Source organism: Spinacia oleracea, chromosome 4, assembly GCF_020520425.1.
Source record: "Spinacia oleracea cultivar Varoflay chromosome 4, BTI_SOV_V1, whole genome shotgun sequence".
In the NCBI taxonomy this organism is placed as follows: Eukaryota; Viridiplantae; Streptophyta; class Magnoliopsida; order Caryophyllales; family Amaranthaceae; genus Spinacia; species Spinacia oleracea.
Window position 1 is genome coordinate 129,215,830 of NC_079490.1, and position 13,699 is coordinate 129,229,528.

The window sequence follows — 13,699 nt, forward strand, 5'->3', positions numbered from 1 at the left end:
AATAAACGTAATTTTCCTCGTTTACATTGAAAAACTTAGAAGAATCTCAATGCACATTAATTAGTCGTTAAAATGCGTGCAAAATACTAAACGTAAAAAACAAAAAGAGACGGAGGGAGTAGTAATTAATTATTAGAATGTTTGATTTTGGATAGAATTGTATATATTAGTAATTAATTAATTAATTTAAATATCTACATGGCACTTAATTTTTTTAATTCAAAAATTAATTAGAAATCTTATTTTTCATTGGCGAAAACCATTAGTAATCCTACGTGGAGCTCTAATAGTTTAACAAATATGTCTCCTTTATATATATATATATTAGATTATTATTCCAAGAGAACAAATTATACAAAATGACAAGTAAATAATAAATTGGGCACATTCTTTCTTAGTGGTACAGGGTACTGGTTACTGTCTACCTAATTGTATGCTGCTGTAATTGCATCGCGAGGGAGGCATAGATCAAATTGAATGAACAACCTTCAATCTAATTGAAAAGATACATAATGCAGACTAACATTTATACATTATTGAGTAGTTGAATCACTGTTGAACCGAGGACCATGAATTTGCATCAATCCAATCAAACGCAATAGGACTCAGGAACGCATCTGGTATGCCGAAAGAACTGACCAATGCAAGGGTGTGAGGACGCACTTCACTGCAGAGCTTAATCACCTCTTGTCTTACTACAGCAGAATTCTCAACAGACAAGTAGCCATAACGAAGGAATGAAGCATCTTCTTCCAAGATTACCAAAGCATACAATGTTCGCAACAACGCTAACACATCCTGCACATTTTCAACATAATCACCTTGGGTGACATATAGAAGCTCTTCCAACAAAGTCTAAAGCTTTAATTTCCAGATTGTCTGGAAGTAATATTTACGAGTACGTCGTGAATTTATATGTAGTATGCCAAAAATGTCTATAAAATTTTCCACATGGGGTTTTCTCTATCATGGAGTGTGTTTTTCTACCAAATCTATCATGTTTCCACGTAAAGCTAGGTGTGTACCCAATCGTTGTTTTTTAAACTCATTTTAATAGTTTCAGTCATTTTAAATTCCCCAAATGATCAAAATTGATCAAATGAGCAAAAAGTTGATCAAACTCACTAATGGAGTATCGTTGGTTTTTTCTTTTTTTTTTTACTCCGAATAATTAAAGAATAAAGGCTACAAACTCAGGCAGGCCTAATATATAAGTTATTATGCAAGTATAGTAATGAGTTATGACTGCTACATCACTTGTTCTGAAGTACCTATGGGTTTCAAAAGCTAAAACGAAACACTGAAATAAACATAATTCATTCTTATACCTTTAGGGGTCCAGCAGGAACATTAGCTTCAGCCTCTATAGAAGTAAGCAAAATTGCCTTGTCTGCAAAAGCTCTGCCCAAATCTTCTGCAAGCTGATATGACTGATTAGAAAGCAACGATATTTGTATTAGTATAAGAAAGTATAATCATATTGTGTTACGGAAAAAAATTTCTCCCAGGATTTAACATTTAAGCAGCATTTTCTTTCCTGGCTGCAAGGACTTTCTACTTAAGCGCGCGTCGAAGTCCAATTAGTATGGTCTTTACCACCCTCATGAAATACCTCTTATTGAAACAATGACTTGGTTAAACTTGAGCATGACAAAAATTCAGGTTTCAGAATTTTTCAGTGAAAATTTCAAGCATCACCCTTAAAAACACAAGGAAGAAGAATCGTGTAAGATGAGAATCCTCACCAGAGAAAAAGCATATTCTTTATTTCTTCCTTGCTTTTGATGTGCTGAAACTTCTGCTACAAAACGATTTAATAGATCTCTCTCTCTCAGGTAGAAAATATCAGTCTGGATCAGAAAACAAGAATAAAAGATTATTGTATATCAAAAAGTTTTCAAAAAAGATGATAGTATTGAAGATGTTAAAATGAATACCTGAATCTGGCTGCTTCTGAGAATAGAACTTGTCAGTTGAGCAGGAATGACCGGGCTGGGGCCGTTCATGTGTTCCAACCACAATCCTTTGAATGGTCTATTTTGCTTCTGAGTAGCTATATATTCCCCAAACAATGCCTTGCTGACCTGGACAGGCATAATTCAAAAACATCAAATCACTAGACCTCAATATTAAAGAGAAGGAAAAAGCAATTACCAGATATTTAGCTTGACAACAATGAACACTTAAAAGGTTTTTTTTTAATGCATCAGTACAATTTATTTGTGGCCAAGCTTCGTGGTAAATTAAATGAAGGTAAACTGCGCACTACAACTCTACAAGAACAATTTGTTAAAAAAAGAAAATTGTGTAATGAGAGAATAGACCTTGGTAAAATGCACTGTAATCAGTCCAATGAGCATGAGTAGAGTGGAATAGAAAGTAAACAGTCAACCAAATATTCCAAAATGAACATGGGGATGGGGAGATTTCAAATGGTACATCACTTATTCAGAAATCTCTCACTCTAATAGAATCACCTGAGACAAACCAGACATCCAATGTGAATCCATGTATAACCAAAATTGTAGTATTAAAGTTCACAGCTTGATCTAGTCCAATAGCAACGCCAGACAGCAAATACACAAAGGTAGATCAAAAGCAAGCGAGCAAGGTGGATGGCTAGCAGGGAAAGCTTCATAGTTGGTCTTCACATGAGAAATATTACGATAGCTAGTCCAATTTAATGTTTCTGGGGTTTGATTCCCAGCATGAATAGGTCTTGCAGAGTCACAGTATATTCAAATTACATTATTTTATAACCTGAAATTTTGAAAACAACTCTCTGCTTCTTTTAAGACATTTTATGTCTTCACTGATGACATGGTGGAGCTTCTGTCTACGAAGAGTTGAGAACATATTTCAGTCTCCTGTAACCAGAAAATGATCCATGCTTTTGGCAAAGTCTATCTAGGTTACAGGTAATAACAGTTAGCAAATGACCAAAATAGCCTTCCAGACTAACATTTCACGCTATCCCCTTTTCTTTTTCCTCCTTGTGAATTGAGGACATTTAGCAAATTAGCCAAATAGGCTTATTCCTGGTCTTATTAGTAAAAACACAGTGGTCAATTTTCACAAATTACATTTGTTTATGGGATAAATTTGATAGTAAAACTAAAACTTGCATGTTTTCATGCTACTAAATGAAATCCCACTGTCACATTTTCACTGGTCCCGGAAAGAAGCCTCGTGACTTAATAAGGCTCTGTTCTACTTCTCTTCACCTTATTCTTATTAGATCAAAACAGGAAAAACCAGACCAGAAAAAGCAAAAAACACTGACAAAAAATATTTCGACCAGATCAGATCAGAAACTAGAAAAATCAGACCAGACCAGGTTAAGAGAACAAAGCCTAAATACTCTTCGAGAATTTTGTTTACTGGTTTGCGCAATTAAATTTGTGCTTCAAAAGTCCCATAATGTACCACTGCATGATCATTCCTTTTGAAGTTAGATTATCTAGGGTCAAACACTTAAACGTCAATCTTTAACCTTGCCACTAGCCCGAGGTGGGAGTGCGTTGAAATATTTCTTTTATGGACATTAGATTAAGCAAAATAAAGGGTACCTGATTCCGGAACTGAAACCGATTAGGAACATCTGGTTACAACCATTCCAGCTGATTAAGGAAATTAGAAAACAGTTTTGGTTCCTAGATTTCTGAAACCACAACCAGTTGCATATCCTGGTATCTGAACCAAAACTAATAAAGCCCAAAAAATATTAACAAAGACCAAAGAAAATACAGTAGCCTATAAACTAAAAAGGTTCATTCAGTACAACCCCAACGAAAAGAAATATACCAAATACACATGACTACGCAGCTTTTATCAAATTAAATATGTGATCGGGTAACAAAACTGGTAACTCCCCGGTTCCGGTTCCAAATTTTACGAACCCGGTAAAAATCAGTTTCGATTCCGATTCTAGTTCCAATTTTAAGGAACTAGTTGCAAACAGCTCCGGTTCCAGACCTGGGAATTTAGACCGAATACCCCAGTCTTGCTCACCCCTTGTGACCATGGTTGCTATGTTTTTGAAGAGATTGTGGTATTTGTAATGCTTGCTACTGGGTGTTGTTATTGTTAGTTTCTTCACCAATCTACAGATTATTTGCTTGTTGATTGTAAGTGCGATCATAGCATTGACTCTTAGGAGGCTTAGCCTGCTTGATCCCTTGGAATACAACCCACTTGCCCTTAGATACTAGGACTTTGACTAGGAACGACGACAACATAGGGAATATTCAACCATTAAGGGATGTGGAGAACACCACCAGAAATTCATTAAATTAGAAACACGGTATTCAAAACCATAAATTTCTGGAACCTTAAAGTTGGAAGCACCAAATATTAATTACAACATCTACCAAATTATCAATGCATATTGTAGCAAGCCATAGATTTAGGACCATTATCATTATCATAAGAAAAATTGTTCATTCTCCATGCAAACATAAGGCTGATGCACCAAAAAAAGGAGAATTTGCATCCAGCGGCCAAAGTATTTTTAAACTTTTACATGAAATTAATCTCATGTAATACTAATCACCTTTTGACATAGAGTGATAGAGTGCAATTTCTCCAATTGGAATTGTATCCTGCATATTGGTCATGCATCTTCCACATAAATATGTTGTACCAAGCAAGGTTCTACCACAACATATCATACAGCTACCCCCAATCAGATTTTTCTGTGCACTTGCACCAACAATTTCAAAGAGCCTAACATAGTTTTCAGTTTCAGAAACATTAGTCACTTCCTAAATATTCTTCACCAGAATAACATCCACTAGAATTCTCCATAACCAACGCAACTCGAAGCTACTGATTAAACCAAGGTTCCCACAAAATTAGCAGTCTTTCAATAAAAGAGGTACAATTTCACGTTCTGAAGTCTGAACCATTTTGGAAACCAATATTACAGTATTAATAAAGTATTAAACTACAGTCCTGATTCAAATTGCTAAGATGCTAACAATAATTCATAAAACAAGGTTAATTATGTGCCGATCTCAATGCAAAAGCTTCCACCTGGTTTATACCACATCTCTCGTAACCTCTAGGTTGGGCGAGTTGTTCATAGTCCTGTGTCAGATTGTTCATGGAGTCCAGGTATACTAACATCCTCTCTTCCAAACCCCTTACAGCGATAGTGAATCAGCTAATCACCATAAAAGAGGGAAAAAAGGAACAAGAACTCATAGACTGGCTCGGTCTCAGGTTTCACCGCCATAAAGGCTGCCTGACTCTAAGCAGGTGTGTTTGGCCAAAAATTGCCAACAAAATACAACAAATAATTGGGCATAAAGCTCAACTATAATTCATAGACTGACTAGGTGTCACCATAAAACACCTGTATGCCTCGTTTTATGTTTCCAGGAGTGTTTGGTCATAAAGTGAGTACTAATTATGCACTTTTTATGATAGCCAACTGTAATAATTATAGCATAATGCATGACATTCGGCATAAAAACTGCAGCTGAAGCATATGATGAATGAAACACCAAGAAAACCCAAATAATTAGATGCTACCTGCTGCATGAGAACATTATTGTCCCCCTCAAATGTTGATTGCACATCATACTCGCCTTTCAAGTGACCTACACGATTTTCAGTTTTCAGACCTTGACCCCCACAGGCTTCACGACACTCCTGAACACTCACAAATCAAAACCATATCATTAAGATGAAATTGAAGAAAATGAAAATTTGAACTCGGCATTGACAAGATTTACCTGAAGAGTCCGCATGTTATGCCAAGTTAGTGTAGCTTTTAGGGCACTTGAAACAACATGGATATTCTTATTTGTTTCAGGTGACCGTTTCACATATATGGATTTCAAATAGTTTCCAGCGAAAGACATAGCATATCTGCAATAAAAACAAACATGTATAAGTACAAATACCAAGCAGAAGCCAGAAACCATACACAGTGACATAACTGGAACCTATCATATTATATGCAAATTCTCTACCTATTTTCTGAATATATATGAGCAAACGAATCAAACACATATAAAATGAGAATACAAATGAGAGCCACTGTACTATTGGACTTCGACCAAAATCAAAGAAAAGCTCACTATTTTCTGGGGCTGGAAAAAAGATACAGGAACTTCCCACGTTCATCCAACCAAAGAACGAGGAGTAATAAGCACGTAGATACATAAATTAAATCTTCTTAGGAATGCAGTCTTAGTGAACTATTTTATCTTCTCGTTTCTCCTATTCTCCCCATTGGAAAACGAAGTTTGAAAATCTGCATTGAAAGTTTGAAACACCTCCAACCTCCCCATATGATTTGACGTGAGTGACTTAATTAAAAGTTAGGTAGCTCCAGTTATAATTGTTTGTTGTATTGACACAAATATTATTTGAGAAGGTTGCACTATCAGAAAAGTGACTTCATAAAAAAATCAATATTTTTTTTTTCATAATTAGAGGTTGACAAACAGAATGCCAAACCAGCCAAGAGGAGGAAACCAGATGCATCATGATTTTCTATTGCAAAAGCCACTAAATGCATGACTTACGTCTTTGCAAGAAGAGGCAAGAGTCGGCGCTGGTGGCTAGGATAGTCGAGCAATAACACTTCAGGTTCATTTGCTGCCAGAGAAAAGGCTCGCCTTGACAAAGAATACCTTAAAGCGGTAGCTAAACCAACCTAAAGGAAAACGCCAACGTAACTCAACAAAATCATAGAAGCATAAAAGTTAACAAATTTATTCCATAAAATCTGGCATCAGTCACCTTTGATATGTAAATGGAACTAACTGCAATATTGACGCGACCAGATGTCAATGGAGCAAGAAATGCTGCAAATCTCTGAACAAATCCAAGCACATAGAATTAGAAATTAGTTCATAACTGCAGATTACATTAAATGTTCATTACTTTACATAATATAAAATGGAACTGACATAAAAACAATACAAGGGGAAAAAATAGCTTATTTTAAGTATTTAAGATTTTAAGTAGTATAAGAAGACAAGTAGAATAAAAACCTGAACAGGGTCTTTTATAGCACTAAGATACTGGCCATCAGGAGAAACATCAGCCACTGAATTCAATAGATTCTCCCTTGGGATGCGAACATTGTCAAACCTAGAAAAGAAAAGAAATGCTGAATCTTATACTACGATAGCTAAAGCAATGACTGACATTTAAGGGGGAAATATCATCACCAATTACCAGATACGACCATTGTCAACACCATTCAGCCCGATCTTATGACCACAATCAGCAATACGTATATTTGGACTAACATTGCCTTCCTCATCCCTGATCTGGACTATAAATGCATGGACCCCTTCGTCTTTCCCATTTATATGGAGTTGTGAGAAAACAACAGTATGAGTTGCATGCTACAAAAGTTTTACAGGAAAAGAATGTCAATATGGTAAAAGCTTCAAGAAAAAGCCCAAAGCAAGAAAACATAAGCAAGAGAGAAGCGATAGCAATCCAAATATTCCATACTTTAGCTGCTCCTCCAATCCAGTACTTCTGAGCAGATTCACATGGAGTGTTGATGATGAACTCTCCAGCATTTGGATCATAAGTAGTGATCGTTTCAATTCCTCTTACCTAAAGGCATCAGTAACCAAGTTGTGATTTTGTGAACAATAAAAAGTTGATGCACATAACAATAATATCAAACTAATTCAACGAACAATATCTTGCTTACATTACTTCCATGCCCTAGCTCAGTCATAGCAAAGCAACCCTTAATGCCGTAGTCCTCAGTTATTTTCAGCCATTTGTCATGATGCCGCTTTGTGCCAAAAAATTGGATTGCACCACCCCTAAAATTCAGGAATACGACGATGAATCAATTTCTCAAGCAGTAGCAGTCCAGTAGATCCCTAAAAGAATATGCAGATTGTTCCCGTATGTGCAACGCACAAAATCTATTTAATAATTATACGGAGTATACGTACGTATTCGATCTTTTTAACAATTGTGGATATAATCATAATCTCATGAAATGTAGTCAACTTTTCTATGACATCTTTATAAGTTTTATTAGACATTTGAGTTTTCTTTTTAATAAAAAAACAAAGGACACATTAGTACTTTATAACACGAGTAGTTTCGGTGTACCTTTTAGTACTGTGTATTTTATAAAAAAAAGATTAGTATTGTATATTGTTATTGATAATTTTATGTATTTAAAGAAATTTGTTGTTGGTAAAGTTTTGACTTTTTTTTTCCAAATATATATTTTTCAAAAGATATGAAATGATAATAAAACTTATAAAATATTGGAAAAATATTCTAGTTTAATTTATAAGGAAATTTTATGGTGGATAAGAATATTGCATAAAAAGATTTTTAGAACAACAACAACAACAACAAAGCCTTAGTCCAAAAATGATTTGGGGGTAAAAAGATTTTTGCAAAAAAAAAATTTAAAAAAAAAAATAAAAATAAACCAATAAAAAAAAAGTTTTTTGCAAAAAAAAAAAAATTTGCAAAATACTACGTGTTATTCCTGGTGTTTCTTTTAGCACATAGTTATTGACTTATTGATATGCAGATGTATACTTGTCCACTACATGTAATTGTTATGAAAGAGAAGCACGATAGGCATATTGCTCCAAATCATTCCCCTATAGCTGTTTAGCTTATTTCCTTAATGGAATTTCCTTGTCAAGGACAGGAAAAGGGGGAAGGAGGAAGGCCAAGATGAAAACATGACAGAAAAGGTAGAAAAATAAGGAAGGTCGGGTGAAGAACGGAGAAAACAAGAGTTAGCAAGCGCTAAAAGTTCATACACACTGCCAACTGGCACATTTACTGAACAGATTTAGTTCCATGTCATCCATGGTTTGTTTACTATTGTCTGTTGATCAAATGAACCAATTTTTTTTTCAAAACTTACGAAGTAAAAAAATTGAGCATGAGCGGACGGATGCTTGTTCGGTTATGTTCATGAACCCCTTTTAATAGCTTGACCATTATCTCGTTGAAGTTTGATTAGTGGATTTATTAGGAACTAGTTTAAAATAAAAGTTAACCCTCTGTTCACTTTGCAAGGTTCAATCTGGATTCTGGAATATAAAAATAATGAATGAGCTTGAAAAGTAGATTACTATTCAATTGAAATCATTAACACCCTGAACGCATCCTACTAAGAAATCGAAAACATTAGTGGATACTATATAACCAGGATGCGGTACACATGTCCGACACGGATACGTGTCCAAGTGTCCGGCTCGACTACTTTTTGAAAAATGAAGTGTGGAGTTGTCCATACCAATGTCGGAGTGTCGAGGATACGACATCGGTACTTGAGGTTTAATGAAGGATTCAAGTAACATAGAAAGGATGTACCAATCCTAGAGGCCCCAAATAACACAAAACTCTAAAGGAAGTAGACAACAAGTGCTTCTACCAAGTAAGTACTAACAAAAAGACTCATTTACCTCCTATTATCTAACCAATGATGTTGCAAGAACAAAGAATTAATAAAGCTAGTGTTTCAATGTCAAGTTAGAACCCAAGTGGTCCTCAATTCAAAATCCTAATCTTGCATATTTTTTAAAAGAAAACTAGGCATGTTTACATGAGAAACATTGCCTATAATTATCCGATACAACGAAATACAAGTTTCAGGAAAATAAAGAAAAGAGAGCACCATGAAACCTAGTCCCAGTTCCGTCATGTCACCACACGCTTCTCCCAAGACCCAGCCATAGACAGACTTAATAGTGCATTTAATACATGTGTGCTCAGAAAGCTACTCTATGAAAGGGACATTACTTCAGAGTTCAGAAAATAAGAGACAGTATGAGACCAATTGATAAAGAAGATCAAGAAATCATGACTAGTATCACGAAACATTGAGGATTAGGGAGTCAACTACTTCAGGTCTACCACAAAAAGTCGCAAAACCCACAGTTACCATGGGGGTAAGTCTAATAATCTTACCCTGGGCTATGATTGGCTATTTTAATCCCAGTCATATCCTAGTCATTGTACTCCCGTCCAACTCAGCACCAAATATTTCAAACCTGATTTGAATTTGAAATTCAAAATAATGAATAATTTTTTTCCTTTTTTTTTTTTATGTGTTTATGTCGTTGTTTCCAAAGTGAACCACGGCCAGGCAGATTTCGCAGATCATCACGCAAACAACTACAATCTGTTGGTTAATGTTTATAACTCTCTTTCAATTGTAGATTCGATTCGGCCATCAATTTTTTTTTGTTTCTGGTAATTTTTTTGAACCCGATCTATTTAGATCTTTTAAGGTTCGATGATACCGAAGTTTCTTTGTTAAAATGTGTAATCCACCTTTCTTCTCGACTGAAAAATGAACGATTAATCTCCTTCTTTTCAGGACAAAAAAAAACCATACCTTTTTGTATTGAAGATGACGAATTATTTCGTTTCAAAATGGAAGTATAGAATAGTGTTCAAGAAACTGTACCTTGAAACGACGAAGAAGAAAGCTTCAAATCTGCATAATGTGTAAACCTGATTTTTTTTTTTTTTTTTTTAATTTCTAATATGAAAATTGGGCGGTATAATTTTGGGAAGGAAATAACGCGCTGCAAAACCCGTTGAAGAAGACCTGCAATGGCGCAAACACTGAAAATTGTCCCCCCAAACCAATTTTTTACTTGCTTAGTTGTCAATCCCTAATTGCAGGGTAAGTCTACTAAGCTTACCCCCAGGGTAAGTGTATGATTTCCCACAAAAAGTCCCATTTAAAGTTTCTTTTTTACACAGAGGATCACAACTAAATGCTGAAACTTTATCAGTAAACATTTGACTATAGAGATTAAATCCCCTTCCTGTTGTCACAAGAAACGAAAACTTCTTAGCATAAAAAATAGTGAACATTTCAATTTATGATTAGAAAAGGTCTGTTGAACTATGATGAATGGAGCTATATATTTTAATCCCTAAAATTTTTGACAATAAATATCTTCCATTATACGGTAATTAAAATCAATAATGTCATCATAATTCTTAGAGGAACCACCTTGAATTTCCACATAAAATACTTGCCAAAACCAGCTGTGTAGAAACTCAGAATCATAAACTTTAAGCAAATAACTCGAACAAGCTTTGACGTATGTACTCCCCGAGCAACAAATTGGACAGGAAGATTAGAAGAACAAGAAGGAAGTAACCACTCTATCAAACCACAGCATAGCTTTAAAAACAATGGAAAGTAAGAAGTCGTGGTTTGCAATTGCTCTCACTAAGAACCACTAGAATGAATGATCCATCACAGCCATGAACCTTTAAACCAACAACTTAATAATTTAGGGGGGGAAATTCCCATACCACAAGAAGTAATGAGCCCCTAGCATAACAGCAAGGGAGTGATCATACATCTGAACAACCTCATTCAAAGCCATTCTCCTTAGCTCAACTGCTGCTCCTCCCTCCGTAATCCACCCTTTAAACGCCCCGTGATCCACCATGTACCGCAGCCGCTTCATTGTCACTTCTCGCTGCAGTTCCATGGGCTCATTATAGTCAGGGGAAACGAAAACCCTGCTGCCTATCTTTCTTGGATTAAACACACTGCTCTGAATAATCAAATTATAGAGAGAATCGCGGTCTTCGATGTTGTGCATATCTAAAAGGGCTCTCAATTTTTTGGTGTCAAAAATGATGATCTCTTCTCGAGAGGCCATTAGATACAAAAAGAAAGAGTTGTTGCAAATGGGGTTTTTGTAATTGTGTACAATAAGTATCTGAAACTATATCTCCAGCTGATGTGAGGTAGGTACAGCGTTAGTAGTTGAAAGTCAACAAAACTGAGCTCCTATTCTTTTTTTTCTTTTTTTTTTTAATTAGACGGGTAGCTCTTATTCTATACTTTTTCAACAACCTTGAACAAATAATGTATTTTAAGATCAGCCACATTTGAATGGGGTACACTCCGTATGTTAGTATATGTGTAGATTCCATATAGCTTAGCTAGTAAAGTCGTGGGGTAGTAGTCAAGATTAGGGATCAAATTACGTCTACATCAATGCTCTACGTGTGTTTCTGTACAATTCAAAAAAAGTGTATGCTTTAGGTCAGAGAAACTGGATTTTCTTTTAGTTTCCTATGCACATTCAAAGATTTGGGATATTCGGAAATTTAATTTCAGCTGGTTTTAAATCTAGGGTGAGTCCATTCTACAAAATTACAAATTCCCTCGAAAAAAAAAGGAAATTGCAACAATTAAACCATGAATTAGCAATAAAAACACACAATTAAATTTGCTTTCGCCGCACTTTAACAAACAAAAAGGCGATAAATTTCTTGAATTAAATAATAATTAGAGAGAATTACCAGAGGAAGAAATGGACGCCGAGCTTAATAGCAAGGGAATGATCATAAATAGCAAAAACTTCATCAAAAGCCATCTTACGAAGCTCATCTTCTTCGGATTCGCCAGTAAGCCAACCCTTAAAAACACCTCGATCACGCAAATACTCGATTCGCTTGATGGTAATCTCTCTTTGTTGCTCCATGGATTGATTATAGTCAGGGGCGATAAACTTCCGTTGGCCCCGAATCGAAGGGTTGAAGAGGTTGCTCTGAATCATGATATTGAATAGCCAGTCTCGGTGCTCGATATGGTGATCGTCTATGATGTATCGCATTTGCTTGGTGTCGAACACGGCGGCGGGTACGGCGAGGTCGGGTGGGGAATAAGAGAGGCATGGTGAGGAGGAGAGAGGATTGGGTGGTGATGTAGGAGAGAGAATTGGGTTGAGGTGGCGATTCAGGATTTTGGTTCTGAAAGTGATTTGATCTTCGGAGCAAGAAGATGAAGAAGCCATTGAAGAGGCGGAAGATGAGAAATTGGAGGAGAGAGAAAAAGAAGGGATTAAAAATGCCCGCGCAATAAAAGATCTGGGTGGGAAATTAGGAATGGGCGTACACGAAACGACGAGTGATAGATAGCAAGTATACACTAGGGAGGAAGTTTACCTAACGGTTACGTAACCATACACATACAGTGAAAAAAAAAAAAACAATGGTATATATATATATTTTTTTTTACTGAAATGATACTTCCTCTGTTCCGAAAATATCGCACCATGATTGCCTTTTTACTCAGTAAAAATTATATAAAAAAAAATTAAATATTTAGAAAATATATATCGATGTGAATCTAACAAGACCCTACATGACTAAAATTTTATTACGTACAAATCACAAAAAAAAGCCAAAGTCGTAGTGTGAATAGTGTAAAAACAAATAGTGCAATATTTCCGGAATGGAGGAAATACTTTTTTCTAGAGAAATTATACTTTTTTTGTTCTAAAGAAATTGTACTTTTTTCTTTTCTTTTTCCTCCTCTTTTGTCTTCTAGCTAATGTGATGTAAATGGTTTTACATCATAGTTAACCGCCCCGATGTTCCCATGTTTTAGGTCCCTAAAGTTTGCCAAGAGGTTATTTTTTGTTTTTAAAGTTCTCAAATGGTCAGTTTAGTCCCTTTTTTGTTTGGCAGTGGATAAAACAAAAGAGCTAGGAGCCAATTTTTCTTACTATGGTAGCAAGATTATGGGCTTTCTTTATACAAGAACGAGGAACTTTCGAACAACATAAATAATTTAAAGAAGCTATAATACTAGAAATGTCTGATAATAGGGCCTTGGTATCCCCCTTTGCTATGTAAGGATTCTTGATCAAGTTCAAAACCTCCGTACTGTCTGTATGAACTTCAATCCTAT

The 13,699-nt window shown here is 35.5% G+C and overlaps 1 protein-coding gene across 3 annotated transcripts; it reads right to left on the reverse strand.

Annotated features, from left to right (window-relative positions):
• Positions 1-290: 290 nt before the first annotated feature.
• On the reverse strand, positions 291-12,897 carry LOC110799465 (acyl-coenzyme A oxidase 3, peroxisomal). Of its 3 annotated transcripts, XM_056843449.1 has the most exons (14): positions 12,307-12,419; positions 11,302-11,471; positions 7,688-7,805; positions 7,480-7,587; positions 7,195-7,367; positions 7,008-7,107; positions 6,754-6,828; positions 6,537-6,667; positions 5,739-5,874; positions 5,536-5,655; positions 1,938-2,084; positions 1,746-1,850; positions 1,329-1,430; positions 291-798 (listed from the first exon to the last, which is right to left on the reverse strand). In XM_056843449.1, exons 2-14 carry the CDS (start codon positions 11,457-11,459, stop codon positions 550-552), a joined length of 1,722 nt encoding a protein of 573 aa, XP_056699427.1. In that variant the 5' UTR covers positions 11,460-11,471; positions 12,307-12,419; the 3' UTR covers positions 291-549. The 3 variants fall into 3 exon arrangements, with proteins under 3 accessions (XP_056699427.1, XP_021860426.1, XP_021860429.1); XM_022004734.2 differs by lacking the exon at positions 11,302-11,471 and having other exon boundaries at positions 12,307-12,897; XM_022004737.2 differs by lacking the exon at positions 12,307-12,419 and having other exon boundaries at positions 11,302-11,738.
• Between the last annotated feature and the right edge of the window lie 802 nt (positions 12,898-13,699).